Source organism: Chrysemys picta, chromosome 8, assembly GCF_011386835.1.
Source record: "Chrysemys picta bellii isolate R12L10 chromosome 8, ASM1138683v2, whole genome shotgun sequence".
In the NCBI taxonomy this organism is placed as follows: domain Eukaryota; kingdom Metazoa; phylum Chordata; order Testudines; family Emydidae; genus Chrysemys; species Chrysemys picta.
This window is the reverse complement of record NC_088798.1, coordinates 76,413,316-76,429,178: the sequence shown is the minus strand read 5'-3', so window position 1 is coordinate 76,429,178 and position 15,863 is coordinate 76,413,316. Positions and strand designations below refer to the sequence as shown.

The 15,863-nt window shown below is 41.8% G+C and overlaps 1 protein-coding gene across 1 annotated transcript in view; it reads left to right on the top strand.

Moving 5' to 3' along the window:
• The window catches only part of CTNNA1 (catenin alpha 1), a 214,369-nt gene that overhangs the window by 70,382 nt on the left and 128,124 nt on the right, over positions 1-15,863 (top strand). Inside the window, exon 7 of the mRNA XM_065555883.1 lies at positions 1,900-2,103. Coding sequence (XP_065411955.1) covers positions 1,900-2,103 — 204 coding nt within the window. The remainder of the gene's footprint in view (positions 1-1,899; positions 2,104-15,863) is intronic.

The following is a 15,863-nucleotide window of genomic DNA, read 5'->3' as shown; positions in this document are numbered from 1 at the left end:
GAATCCTCAATCTTGACTGGCACTTCTGGGTGCTAACATGAGATTGGCAATTTTATGATTAAGCTTTATTAAATAAAAGCATTCCATATTAAAGAGTAGGTTTGGGGAGATGGTAATGGTAGAACTGCGCTGTAGTTCAGCCTTTGGCTTTGCTGATTTAGCTCAAATCGTTTAATGTGGTGTTTCTAGTAGGACCAAGTACCTAACTTTCTTTGTTCTGCTAATTTAAATAGAAGTGGCTCAAGTGTTACATGGTGGGCTTTCTGGCCCTCAGACTTCAGGTAGTGAGTCTTCTCTTGCAGTGTAGTCAGTGGCTATTATTAGGCCAGTGTGAATAGCTGTAATAAGGCCTTTGCATGCCTTCACTGCCGACTAGAAGAAGGGGGAGAAAGAGAATAGGCGTTCATTTATACCAGTGGTTCTTAAACTTTTGTACTGGTGACCCCTTTCACATAGCAAACCTCTGAGTGTGACCCCCTAATAAATTAAAAACACTTTTTAAAATATATTTAATACCATTATAAATGCTGGAGGCAAAGCGGGTTTTGGGGTGGAGGCTGACAGCTCATGACCCCCTTTCCCCCCCCCCCCCCTGTAATAACCTTGCAACCCCCTGAGTGGTCCCGACCCCCCCCAGTTTGAGAATCCCTGACTTATACAGACCTTCATCTCTCCAGGTAATTTCCTGCTAACAGTAGTAGAGAGTTCTTGTTGTATAGACTGTGCTTCCAGCTTACTGTGGTGTTAGAACTATGGTATCTTTTGGTGCTTCTTTAAAATTATATCTAGAATGCTGATTAACTATATCTGGCCCCAGTGCCGTATTAGATCAGTAGCATGTCAATGCTTGTATTGATGGGTCAGATTTGCAGTAACACTATAAATGTGTAGGAAGAATGCTGTAGTGTGCTTTAAAGAGACCGTACGTGCTTCAAAATTCCTATAAGTAGCTGTGGTGTCTTGGTAGAGGGAAAAACTGGCTGCTACATGAAGTGAGTGCTCCTGGAGCTTAGTCCATGTTATGAACTGACTGTCTGAATGTCCGTTCAGAAGCTTCAACACTCTTTTTTTCTAAAGCACCTAAAATGGCAAACCTCTTTCTCTCCCCCCCCCCCCCAATTCCATAAAAGTTTCTGCAGTTTATTTGAACAAGTCACATAGTTTCAGACTGAAATGAATTTCTGTGATGGCATTACGATTCCCCCCCCCCTCTCTCCCCCCCCCCCCATTGAAAGTAGATTGGCTGGTGCAGCCTTAACTCTTTCAGTATGAGCTGTGTTGCAGTAAGACTCAATTAATATAAACCAGTGATTTGCTTGAAGGTATTGCCTTCTGTGATGTTTAAATCTTACTGTAAATATTTCACATCAAAACTTTTGCTTTTGAGAACAACTTATATTGTAATCTGTCCCAATTTATCCAGTCCCTTCCCTCCCCCTCTATGTAATCATGCAGAGTATCACCATAGTTAATCTACACTAGATAGACTTCCAAAATCATCTTGTTTATGATGGGGGTAATTGAATTTGACAGCTGAAATAATTAAATCTTGTACAGATTGAAACAGTTACCTAGAGTTCAGTAGTATGAACCTGATTTATCCTGGCATTTTTTAATTTGTAATTCCTGTAACATGCTTTCTTGTGGCCAAATTTTGTTTAGCTGTCAACATACAGTGCTAGTCATTTCTTGCAGTAACTTAATCCATTGGGGAAGCCTCTACAAATTTACTAAGCTACCTAGGAAAGTTTGTTCTCATCTGTCACAAGCACACTTTTTTGGTTGTCTTTCAGGACAGAGAATGGATTTGCTGTAACTATTCCAAGACTGGCTCATTTTGATGGAAAAATGGTAACAAGTGATGTCAGTTACTGATTACTGTAAACTTTCCTTTACTAGAAACAAATTATTGTGGATCCTTTGAGCTTCAGTGAGGAACGTTTTAGGCCTTCCCTGGAAGAGCGCCTGGAGAGCATCATTAGTGGAGCAGCCCTAATGGCTGATTCATCCTGCACACGTGATGACCGACGGGAACGCATAGTTGCAGAGTGTAATGCAGTGCGACAGGCCTTGCAGGATCTACTTTCAGAGTACATGGGGAATGTAAGTATTCTAGACATCCTAATTTTAAGGTGGTTGTTTTAACTTCCATATATGAGGACTTCAAAACTAGCAATGAAACTGTATTAGTTGATCTTAAAAAGCATCTTCTTTGCATGAAGGGAATTATAATACTGAAAATGAAAACAGTGGGACTCTTTTTTTTCTTTCCTTACTCTTCCAAGAAACTGCTTATTGCCACAAAATCCTAATTCCAGAAATTGTCTTTAATGTTTGAGTGAGTTCTTAACCAGTTAGTGGTTTAAATTTGTAACATAAAGAAGAATTAGAATGTAATACATAATTAGCAGAACTTTTGATAATTTGGGGATGATGGCAGGAAGGTGTTTTTCAATATCTTTTTAATTAACCTTGTATCTCTCAATGCATAATTATTTTTAACCAAATATCTGCATTTCAGGATTGATTGTGAGTTACTTTCACTCAACTTGATCAATGGTGATGCTTTAATTTTAATTTCACACAGTGAGAATTGCAGTACTTTTCTGGCTCCAAAAAAAAAGCCATTGTTAGCATTGGATTCAGAGCAGTTTGCCCTCAAGGAGTTGAAGTTTAGACTGTCTAAAATGGTTAAAGTATCTGCTATTTGTTTTTTCTCTGTAAAGAACCTGGATATGCTTATTTCAGTCATGTCACTCTGAAGATTAGATCAGCCTACGTATTTTGGGGAACCATGGCTCTTAATGTTTTTCTACTGTCTAACTTTTTGCTACTTAAACCAAACTAGGTAGGAATAGAGGGTAGCCTTTTGACATGTTGAAAGTTGAATAATGGAATGGCTCCATGTTCTGTAATATTAAGCCCTGGACCTATTAACAAAATGTTCTGGAGAAGGTACTGGACTTGAGATGGCAATTTGCAGATGGCAGAATTTATTTAAATAAATGAAAACAAGTGAATTTCTTGAGGGACTGTTATTTACCCTACAAAACTAGATAAATGGGCTTATATGGTGGCAGATGACATTAATTATTGATGACAAAGACAAGGGAATATGCATTTCTGAGTTAAAAATTCACTAATTAGAACCACCGGGGAGTGGTATTCATTTCTGACCAACCCATCTAAAGGCTGAAGTAGAAGGAATCCATAGACAGATGACAAAAGTGATTAATGGCATGGAAACACCTCCAAGTGTTTGTGGAAAAACAAAGATGGATTAGGACTGTTTAGTTTAGAGAAGATTTTTTCAAAATAAGTAAGGGTAATGGAGATGGTAAATGCTGTCTTACAATATAGAACAAGGACAGTCAAAAAACTGAAAGTTAACAAACATTAAAAGGGAATACTTTTTACAATGTACATTTAAACTGTGAAACTCATTGCCACTAGACATTAAATGCTTGACAGAATTCAAAAATTAAGTATTTATATGGAAAACGAAAACATCCCCAGTTACAGTAGCTCTAACTTTTTAAAAAAAAGGGATATAAACCCTTGTATTTCAGGTCAGAAGCAAACCACTAACTTACGACATTTAGGGAAAAAATTCACCCTGTGGGCAAGATATATTACAGGGTGTTGTACATGTGAATCATCTAGGGTGGCAGCTAGATTTGAGAATGTATGCCTACCCAGTTGATAGCTAAAACTGTAGCAAGAGGTAAATGTCCTGATTTTTTTGATGGGGGAAGGATGAAGATGTTGAGACTCAGTCAGCTGCCAGTGTAAGACTTCATGGCTGTGGATTTCTTTCTGCCAAGATGGGTATCCTATTTGTTTAGCTGTGTACTGTTAACCTGTGTGGTATGCTAGTTAAAGGTATATCTTCTGAGCTGGGAAGAATGTATTCTTATTTATCTTAATTTTTAACACATTGTGAAATTAGTGATGCATAATGAATTTTTTTTTTTTTTTTTTTTTTTTTTAAATCTCTGCCATACTGTGATTATAGGCAGCCTATCTTGGAAAAATGAGATTAGAAGCTCAGTGAAATCAAGTGGAAAAAGCAATAGATAAGTCATGGTAAAAATTTGGGACACTGTTTAAAAATATATATCACAGCTAGAAAAATCTCAAAAAATGTTTAAGTCAAAGAATGAATCACATAGACAATTTTAAATGGTGAAAAAGGAACAAAGCACTGCCACAGAATCCAGCTTTATCCAATTGATGTAGACTTGTTTTTCCTATAAAAAAAAAAAAAAGAAATTAAGTTGGCATAAGAGCATGATCAGGCATTCAGTCTTTCCTTCAATTGCACAATACTAATTGTGCAGCATAAATCTTATTTAAGTGATAGAAGCAGAGGTATTGAAAAGTGCCAAGTTTTGAAATGGAAGACTGAGGTAGGATCATACTGAAAATGTGTGTTTGGGGATAGAAATGTCCTTAGGTGGACACACTTCCAGTCTTAGAGACTTTATTTCTAAAGAATTTTATAGCTTCTGGGTTGCCTTTCAGATGTTGTAGGCATACTAAAGCTGGTCCTAAATAGTGTATACTCTGATTTAAATTGTTGTGGGTTTTTTTGAAGACAATGGATAAGCAGATTAATTCTCTGATCCCTTCGGTTCCACCTCTAAGTGCTCTGTAAAAGGTTGTGGGGATCAAGCTCTTACTGTGATGTGGAATCAAATGGAAAATGTCATACCACTAGAAGTGCAGAGTTTGAAGTAGCAAGACGTGTATTCACCAGACTTGTCTGAGGCTTCTCCAGTGTCCTTGGCACCTGCTGGCATCATCATTAAGGTTCTCAGCTTGGTCCTAAAGCAGGGGTGGGCAAAGTACGGCCTGCGGGCCGGATCTGGCCCACCAGCCATTTAAATCCGGCCCTTGAACTCCTGTTGGGGAGCAGGTTCTGGGGCTTGCCCCCTCCGGCGCCCCAGTCGGAGAGCAGGTTCAGGGGCCACTCCATGCGGCTCCTGGAAGCAGCAGCATGGCCCCCCCCCCCCCCCCCCCGGCTCCTACACATACAGGCAGCCAGGGGCCTCCACTCTGCACGCTGCCCCTGCAGCTCCCATTGGCCGGGAACCGCAGCCAACGGGAGCTGCAGGGGCGGTGCCTGCAGATGGGGCAGCGTGCAGAACCGCCTGGCCGTGCCGCCCCATAAGAGCTGGAGGAGGGACATGCCGCTGCTTCCCGGAGCCGCTTGAGGTAAGTGGCTCCTGGAGCCTGCACCCCTGAGCCTCTCCCCCATGCCCCAGCCCTGATCTGCCTCCCACCCTCCAATCCCCTCGATCCCAGCCCAGAGCACCCTCCTGCACCCTAAATCCCTCATCTGCAGCCCCACCCCAGAGTCTGCAACCCCAGTTGGAGCCTGCACACCTTCCCACACCCCAATCCCGTGCCCCAGTCCTGATCCCCCTCTGAACCCCTTGGTCCCAGCCTGGAGCACCCTCTTACTCCCCAGCCCAGAGCCCCCTCCCACACCCTGAACTCCTCTTTCCTGGCCCCACCCCGGAGCCACCACCCCCAACCCCAATTTTGTGAGCTTTCATGGCCCACCATACAATTTCTGTTCCAGATGTGGCCCTCAGGCCAAAAAGCTTGCCCACCCCTGTCTTAGGGCTGGTCCCCACTTAGTCCGGACTTCGGACTAAGGTACGCAAATTCAGCTACGTTAATAACGTAGCTGAATTCGAAGTACCTTAGTCCGGACTTACCGGGGTCCAGACGCGGCCGGAAGTCTCCCCCCGTCGACGCTGCGTACTCCTCTCGGAGAGCTGGAGTACCGGCGCCGATTGTGGGCACTTCCGGGATCGATCCGGGATCGATTTATCGCGTCTTAACCAGACGCGATAAATCGATCACAGAACATCGATTGCGTGCCTCCGGACCAGTCGGTAAGTGAAGACTAGGCGTCTAAGGCATGTAATGTGACCGTTGCACTAAACTGAGGAGGGAATCTTGCCCCCCTGTGGCTGATTTCAGAACTGTGGCTTCTTCACTTAGTTCCATGCATATTTCCTCTCCCTCTTTATCCCTCAGAGTACCTGTCCTTTATCAGCAGTGACATGTTTTCTAAGCCATCAACATCTTCCTCCATAAGTTTGGTTTCTCCACTTCATCGCAATCCAGTAGCCACTGCTTTATAACCTCAATGCCAGCTCTGGTGGGGGATAATTGCTCATTAGTTTATATAACAAATTTACGGATATAAGTGCCTGATGTAAAATTATCCATCAGGCTGCTTGTTTCACACTTGCAGTTTAGAATTTACTCTTTGGTGGCGAAGTCGGCGGAGCCTGTTCAGGGATAATGTGGACTTTAAGGAAGTATGCAAAAGACATAGAGGATTGGTATTTTAATTTGATATACATGCTGTTTGCTCAGAAGTGTTCTGAGGCTAAGGCCTTTTGTTTTTGAGGCATTTTCTTCCAAGTCTTAACCTTTTTTTCTTAAGGAGGATTGCAACACACTGTCGTCAGTCCAATTTTCAGGATTCAGCAAATAACTAGAGCCCTGCAAATCTGCAGATATCTGCTTTATATCCGCAGAGCATGTTTGCAGATTGCGGGTTGGATGAGGGGTACAGATTTTATATCCACGTAGGGCTCTACAAGTAACTTTTTTCTTTTAATCTTCAAGGCTGGGATTTGTGATACTGGTATCTTTCTTTATGGGAGTGCTCTCACACCTTCTATAGTGAAATAGTGTTCCCCGTTGAAATTTTCTTTTTAATTATCTACAAGTTTTTGGTAATAATGCTGAGTGGAAGAACAAGAAGAGAGGGCTAAAAAGCCAGCTATTGCAGTAGGAGGACCGAAAGCTTTGGTCTAGCCTGACTGACTGGGGAGGAGCATAACAATCCAGGTTGTTTTTGGATGCGAGAAACTGAAGTTGAGTTTCTCAAAAAACATTGACAACCACAACTCCATCTATAACATACAACTCTCTCAAGATTTAAATAAGTTTCTTAACAGTTAACCATGGTAGATCATTCAAGTATTTGAGTCCTGGAAGGATTTTATTAAATGAAAACAAAAATGCTAAAGTGTTTGTATGTAGTTTGGCTGTCCAACAGCCACTTATAGTCGTATCAATGTGCTATATATTCTTCTTTCCTCTACCTCCAAGAACCCACTTGAATGATGCTCAAGTGAACGTCAAGTTTAATCTTATCATATTAAGCAAGATGCAGAACACACATTTAAGTACCAAAAAAAAGCACTTATTCACGATTGCCAAAATTAATACATAGGTATCTAGAGAGACATAAGTTGAGGTCCTGCAGTGTGTCCTAACCAGACACTGTATAGGATAGAACCATCCTGAACCAACTGCGATTATGACATCACTTCCATTGACTGAACTCCAGTAACAAACTGTTGGGGAAAACACCCACAATACTAGAGACAGAGATAATTCTTGCCAGTCTCTCCCTAATACTTCAGTATCACCTGTATTTTATCCAGATTGATCTTCAGACAAGTAGCTGTCATCCATATCTCCGTGTCTCTTGCCTTTGGCCAGGCATGCACTAGCATTAGCTGGAATAGGTAAAATAGGCATATGAAACTGGGTATCGTTATACCAAAAGTACCCTCGTTCTTGCCTCCTCAGTGACCCTTCTAATGGACTGAAAAGGGCAAGATGGGATTTTTGTGCTGCTGCTCCACACCACCACCACACAGGCCTTGTCTAAATGCAGAAATTGCACTCAATTTAAGGGGGGGGGGGGTTGCATCAATTTAAGTAACTCAGTAACTGCTTTGTGTGTGGACGTTCTTGCCATAGACTTAAACCTGGCTGACATCCATTTAGCTTGCTCTGTTATTCAGGTTAACTGTTGGGGATCATGATTGTGATTGGAGGTTACCAAAAATATAACTGAGTTTAAAAAAAAAATGCACTAGACCAGTCCATGGAGGACAGGTCCATCACTGGCTATTAGCCAAGATGGTCAGGGTTGTGACATCATGCTTGGGGCAATACTAAACCTCTGACTGCAAGAAACTGAGTGGGGAAGATGGGGGGGATCACTCGAACTGCCCTGTTCTGGCACTGGCCACTGTCAGACAGGATACTGGCCTAGTAGACCATGGTTCTGATTCAGTATGACATTTCTTATGTTGGAAAATAGGCCATGGGACATTAGATGAAAACCTTGTTAAGCACTGAGGTTTTCACTCAATATGATAAGTCTTCTCTCTTCTGACTACACTGAGCTTGTAATAAACAGCGATGCACTGATTTTTGCCTTACTGTGTTACTTAATTACTTGTTACTGAGCTAGAAAACTAGGGTAGGATGTAAAGCTTTAAAGCATACATTAAGGCTTTGAAAATATGTGTTAATGCTTATTCTGAGGGGTGGGGAGGATTTGGGTATCTTTTTTTTCCCAGGGACCCTCATCTCGCGGAGGTGCGGGCGGGATGATTTCATAGGAGTTATCCGTTCAGTAACAGGCACAGCATATGTTCCATGGAGAGAGTGTGTGTGTGTGTGTGTGTGTGTGTGTGTGTGTGTATATGTATGTATATGTATGTATATATATATATATATATATATATAATTAATTTTGATGCTGGTGCAATCAACTAATTAAATTTTTGACACAAAACAGTTTGCTGCCTCTTAAACTTAGAGATAGTGAACATATAGGAAGCTATTTACCATAATTACTGATCAAGCCTCATTCCTGTTGGTTGAGGAAAGGCTCTTTAATCTACTGCAGCTAGACACTCAGTACAATAGTGCCCACCGTGTGAGGGAATCTGAAAACTTGAGGATGGATTCAGCCAGAGTATGTGCCATTCTATCCTTGAGCTGTGTGAGAGAGATGGTAGTGTCGGATGTCTTCACAAGAGTTGGGAAGCTTGTCTCTTTAACACATGGAGCCCTGAAGAAATTGACAAGCTAGAACGTACGCAAATGTATTAGAGCTTTGTGCTGTTTGGATGTTAAAGCTTTTCAAATCTCCACTTCCCACTGCCCCCTCCCCTCGCCCCCCACAAGTGGTTCAGGTGCTGACAAATAGCACGGCTGTGTGATATAGAACATTCACTTACCAGTGTGTGTAGTGCTGTCCAGCCTGACTATTCCTTTAGATTATTTGTGGCATGTGGAGACTGTAAATGATTACAGTTTATTGCAGCCAAATCTTTGACCATGCAGGTGTATCAGTACCTGAAAGTCTTAAAACACATTCCATCAGATCCAAAGCAGTCTCTTCAGTGTATATCAGAAATGATTGTATTGCAGAGAAACAGTCAGTGCAGGCGTATGGAAGGCAAGTCAAAATTAATTCTCCATATTTTAAGCCCAATTCAGGAATGCACTTCAGCAATCACCCTAGATCTTGGATCCCCTTCCTTTGGAAATTATTACAGCATATTCTTGAAAGAATGGGAATCAAGGCTGATGGTACATGAGAGAGAGAAGTTATTTAATAGTAGCTGTGGTTGTTAGCCTTACCTGTTAGTATAGAACCATGCTGATTAAATTGAAATAACTGGGGTCTCTGTGTTACTGCTCCCAGTCACCTCACGTGGAACAGTTATACAATGAGGGAATGCTTGTGGGCACAAAGATCATGGCTTTAAGGAGATCAGACTTAAGTGCTAAGAGTTGCCTACACGTCCAGGAGAGATCTGCTGCCAAACTGCTTAATCCCTCTTCTTTTACACCCGGCTCCCTCCACCCCCCCATTCAGCTATGAGCAAGAGGTTTTATTGGCTGAAGTCTTTACAGTATTTTGGAAAAATGCAGTACAGTAGTTTTGTGAGGCTTTTCTCAAAATATGAAGTGCAAACAAAATTGGCATGGCTCATAACTTCATACTAGCTGAGCAAGTTTTAAGAGTCTGGGGAGAAAGACCTCTTCTGAAGTAACAGGCTGATGTGCAGGTCTGTGATAATGAAGTGACAAATGCCACAGCTTCCTGAGTAATTAACTTTTTGTCAAAGCTGTAAATTGTTTAAAAAAAATAAATAAAAATTAGAATGTTAAATTTGGATTTTTCTTCAAAATTCTCTATTCTGTGAATTAATCTTTTGGGGAAAAAAATCTTAAAATTCATACAAAATGCGAAATCCTCAATCTTCTTAAATATACCTGTCAAATAGAATTGCACTTATTAATGAAGCCGTAAACAGTGCTACTTGAGTGGCCTTTCAAAGGCAAAATGATGGAGCATGGATGGAATAAAACATACTTTTCACAGTGACTACCGATCTGTAGATAAATAGGATTTTAGCCTCCAGCATGATCATGCTCTCATCCTGGTAAAGTATTACACACACAACTTGACTTTTTAATTTCCCTCTTGGATGGAAAAACAAGAATCTGACAAATACATTAAATCTAAGCCATAACTCCCCTTATTCCTTTTACCCCTTCAAAGATAGACTATGGATTTAATGTCTTCCTGCAAACTGCTGACTAGAAGATTGGGGGGGCGGGTGTGGAGGGGAAGAGTTCAGGCACTCTTTGCATTTCTTTATAGTTGTGAGGAGGTTTAGTGCTAGTAGGCAAGTGATACACACCTATTGCAGCTGGGCATGAGGGGGAAATAAAGCATAGAGTTTTAACTTGGACAAGATCATGCAGTCAGTGAAAGAGTCCGGAGTAGAACCCTGATCTGGAAGTCCTGATTCAAAGTGCCACGCTCTGACCATCAGACATGTTCTTATTATACCTTTTTTTTTTTTTTTGACTGAATGTTCATATGTAGCTTGTTTCCATGATGCTGATATGTCATGAATATTCTGGGTTAATTTCAAAGTGTGGTATTGTGTCCAAGGTCTCCAAGCCTACCCTGATCCCATCTCCTTGCCTAGCTCACACAGTGCCAGCAGGGAATAATAAGCATTTCTTGCTACTTCCAGTAATAACTGGATTGAACAAAGAAACAGGCTATTTAAGGGGGCATACTGACTGGGGAGGGGGGGAGAATCTTGGATGCATTCCTCTCATGGCCTGAAGACAGGGTGAAAGTTGGAGCATCTTTGGGAGAGTAGCCAAATGGAACAAAGATTCCTGGCCCCATTCTGTTCTTTGCAGGGAGGGAATTAATAATAATTCCTTCAGTAGCCAACTCGAGAAGGGTTTGGATCATAGCAGAATTCCTTGCCTGTTGGCAATAGAGGGGTGCAATGTGTTAATGTGCACGTGCTTCCTTGTATACTTGGAACCATAGTCCATGCTAGGGTGGCCTCTTGTTCTTCAACTTTAACTATGGTCACATCTGTTTATGAACACTAAAAGCATTAGTCGTCCTGTTTAAACAGGTAGTGACTGGAAGGAATATGGAAGGGAGGACTTAGAGTAAGAAAAGGAGCCTGGTCGGGGGGAAGCAGACAACAGGGGCAGGAGAGGAAGAGCAGAGAAAACAGTGTCTCCTATAACCACAGCCAGTTCTTTGTTACACATTCAGTTATTTACTGGTGTTACTTTGTGCTCTAACCTAGTTAAATGGCTTGAGTGATAGCTTAGCTCAGTGTACCTCCATCCTTTGCATTTCTAATGTGCCAAACCATAATAGTGTCTAGGCTCATGGAAATAAAATGGACATTTTATAGTTCACATTTCAGAAAGGTGCTTGCGTGGTGTTTTCTTGTTGTGGTCTTTATTGGGTTAAGTTAAATGGAGAACATTTTGCTAAGATTCTAGAATGTCTAATTCAAGGTTATTTGAAAACGTTTACGATCTTCTGACCTTTAAAAAACATGCATTACTGAAAGATCAAGAACACTCTCACTGAATTGACACTCATGGTACATGGCACTGAATTGACACTGGGGCAGGAGGTTGGGGTGCAGATGTGAATATGGAGGACTGGCTCGGGGGGGGGGGGGGTTGGGGCAGGGGTTGGGGTGCAGGAGGGGGGCTCAGAGGGGGCATGGGGTGCTGGCTCTGGGAGGGGGTTGGAGGTTGGGGCTCCCAGTCAGCGGCACAGTGAGGCTAAGGCAGGCTTCCTGCCTGCCCTGGCCCCACGCCACTCCTGTTCCTGGCCAATGGGAGCTGTGGGGGTGGTGCTTACAGGCAGGAGCAGCACGGGAAGACCCCTGGCACCCCCCGTCCCCCCTCGCTGCACTACCAGAGATCGCGATCATCTGGGAGAGTGTCTAGGTTTGTGACCACTGCTCTAAACTTAAATTTTTCATGAATGAACTGTACGTACGCTGTTTTAGGTAAAATAAAAAGAGAGAGTGAGTGATTGTAAGTGGTAGGCACAAAAGGTCAGAGATGGTTACCAAAGAAAATAAAAGGTAAGCACATATGCTAAATCTTAAACATTATTACACTAGGCAGTATTTAGATCGAGAAGTTCTCACCCTACTGGATGTTACAGTTCTTAATACACAGGCTTCCCCTTTGAAGCCTGAGGCCAATCTCCTTAGTTGAAATCTTGGTCTTCCCAGCATTCTTGTTCCTTCTAGTGTAAGTGGGGGAGGGGAAAAATCATGAAGCCATTCCCCTCTATTTTATACCCTCAGTCCATGTGCCTGGAAAATACTAGCTCAGATATGTCCTGGTGGACTTTGCTGAGCCACAGAGTTGGGCAATCCCCTATTGTGTGATGCTTGGGCAGGCCTCTTGGAATATTGTAAGAGCCCTTGATTACAACTCTCCTGCTAATGGTCGTGTAATACCCTCCTGGGAGTGATTCACCTCCTTACATTTCAGTAACAACCATATGACATAATTTCATACACACTAACAATATACGTATTTGGACAGAACAGTAGATTTCAGCAGATCATGACTTTTCATATGATCTCTTACATGGCATGTTTTGTAGGAAATGTATCAATTATATGACAGGGTGAATATGGGGGTTCCAGGGTGCTGCTTTGAGGTGCAGTGTGCCACAGTATGTAAAGCTCCTAGGAAGTCCAAATCCAGGCCATCTAAGCAAACAGCAGCCACGTGGCATTGAGGGCCTGCTAAATAAAGCACCAAGGCCAATGAAAGTAATTGTTCAGCTACCTAACATGAACAGACTGGATCATTTATTATAGTTAGCACAGTGCAACTCCCTGAATAACACAGCCTACTAAAGATAAGACTCCCATTACTATTAGCTGGCTCTTCCTAATAACTGGGCTTTCTTCCCAAGGAGGTAAAAGGACACCATGACATCATCTAGAAGGAAGGTTGCAACTATGGGATTGTTTCCCTCTGCTCCAGCTTGATGTTCTCCTTCCCTCAGATTTTCTTCCATAACAGTACAGAGGCTGTCAGACTAGGGGTAGGACTGTTCTATTGTGTACCTGAAAGTCCCATCTATGTATCTCTGGGTATGTCTATGCTGAAAATGGTACAGCAGCACAGCTGCAGTGGCACTGCTTCAGTGTAGTCACTACCTAAGTCAACAGGCAGGGTTCTGCCATCAGCATAGGTAATCCACCTCCCTCAGAGCAGTTAGCCAGGCCAACAGAAGAATTCTTTTGTTGACCTAGCACTGTCTTCACTAGGGATTAGATCAGCATAACTACATCTCTCAGGTGAGAGAATTTTTCACATCCCTGAAAGAAGTAGCTATGCCGATACAAGTTTCCCATGGTAGACCAGCTCTAGATCCTCCAGTTCAGCTACTCTGGCTTCAAGAGTCCGCACTGTGTCTGAGGGCCATGAGCTGCTTGCACCGTATGCACACATACGTCACCTGCCCACAAGGCAGGTAATCGTACATGTTGCATTCAGTACAATCAACTGGATAGCCTTCATGTTGCTGCTGGAATTCCGCTTTTTTACTCTTGCAGTTTTTTTGTGGAGCTGGTGTGGTTACTGGCCTAAGTTTTTATAGTATGTTTGTTAGGTGTGGTTCCCTCGCAAAACTCCTGTTTGATGAATGTGTGTGTGTGTGTGCTTTTTTTTTTTTTAAAACCAACCCCATACTAACAGGTAAACATCCCTTTTTTCCCCTCCTTTAATGGAATTAAAGAGCCCCAATCCTGCCAAGTGCCAAGCATCCCCTATAAAAAGGTATTGAATACCCTCAACTTCCATCAAAACCAAAGGGAGTTGAGGGCACTCAGCACCTCACATGATCAGGCTCTAAAACGAAATCGTATGTCCAATAGTAAACAAGAATCTATCAGAACCATAATTGATCACAGTGGCAGAACCACATTTAAGAAGCCATTCAACAATGAGTCTGAACAATGCTGTAAACAGGATTAGATGGATAATTTACTCTGAAAAAAGTTGCTCATGGATTCTATTCAGGGTAGTCCCATTTACTGAATACTATGGTTAACTTCATGCAGCCACATATTTGAACATGGCTACAGAGTCAAGCCCACATCACTCAAGTTTCAGATTAACTTCCATTTCATTTTACTGGCATGAAGGTCAGACTAACTATAAGAACTAGCTAACTATAACCTATAAAGGCCACTCTCCAGTCTGCCTCAACTGCCTTTTAGCTGCAAACTCATTTGGCGAAGGAATTCTTGACTGGCAAATTATACAGCACCACATAATAAATTAGGGTAGAGTGACTTATAAGGTATCCTATGAAAGATTCCTCTATTTCAGAAATGTAACTGTTTGAACATGCAATCATATTACAGTAACGTACTTTTTTCTTTAAAAATATAAAAACCTTTGCTGGGTCACTAGTGAGGTGTGAAATAGATGCACAACTCCATGTTCTTATCACAAAACAAAAACAGACTTAGCACAACTTGTGCTAAGTAGTTCTATGCCCCCCCCAGCTGATCACCCTCCCAATGCCTCAAAGCATGTTATGCATGTCAAACGTATTCACTTAAGTCTATCCTCTCCCATCCCCAATCTGAGATTACAATTCCTCATCGCAGCATTTGAGCTGAAACAAGACATGTCAATGGAAGTAAAAGCTGGAAATTATTATGAGCAAATAAAAACCGAGAATTTAAAAGTTAAATTGCAAGTTTGAACAGACAGGGACCATTTAAAAACTTTCAAGTTTCACTCAACACAATTACTGCCGTACTGCCAGTATTCCTTTGCATTTCCCCATACTAACCATAGAAAATACCAACACAATCACCAAGGTTATTTACTGCAAGGAGTTACATAAGGCAGTTGGCTTTTTTTATTATTATTAATTAAACCAGTACCCTAGGTATACAAAGTCTGATAGTTCTGACCAGCTATCACATACCAAAACAAGCCACTGTAAGAGTTAAAACATTAACATGACACGTTTACATTTTTCTACATTTCCCCTTTGAGTAACATACTTGCACCATTTTCCACGGAGACACACCTGTTATGCAGTCAGAACTTAATGCTCTGAAGCTACTGAAGAGATGAATATATGTAGTCTTCCCTTCTCTCTTCCCCCCCCCCCCCCCCATATGAGTTTTGGACCAGAAGTCATGCAAATGAGCGCTATTAAGGGAGCTAAGCGTTTCCTGTCCCTGTCTAATGAATACATTCTTTTCTCATTTAACATAGGTACCATGTCCAATGGAGATAAGCATGTTCCCTATAGATTAAAACAGCAGGAAGACAGAATATTATTGTTTGTTCTCTTTTGGAAGAAAGACTGAGGCAATTACAATTTGTCACTAGGTTTGTCAGATGGGTTCTTAAATCATTTTAACATTTCTCATTCTCTAAACTGCTTCAGCAGCAAAGCTTAATTGATAGTCCTAGAGACACTTTGCGCATCATGATGAGAGATATTTAGTTAACTGCAAAGCCTTTTTGTCTGAATAAGAGCGAGAATACTGTGTTTTAGAATTCTTTGGGTTTCCTGTCGATTTTAAGTATAATCTTCTCATTTTTAGAGTAAAACGTGGGTATTTCAGGAAAGTGTGCGCACTGCATCAAGATTTTCATGCGGCTTTTCACAATCAGAG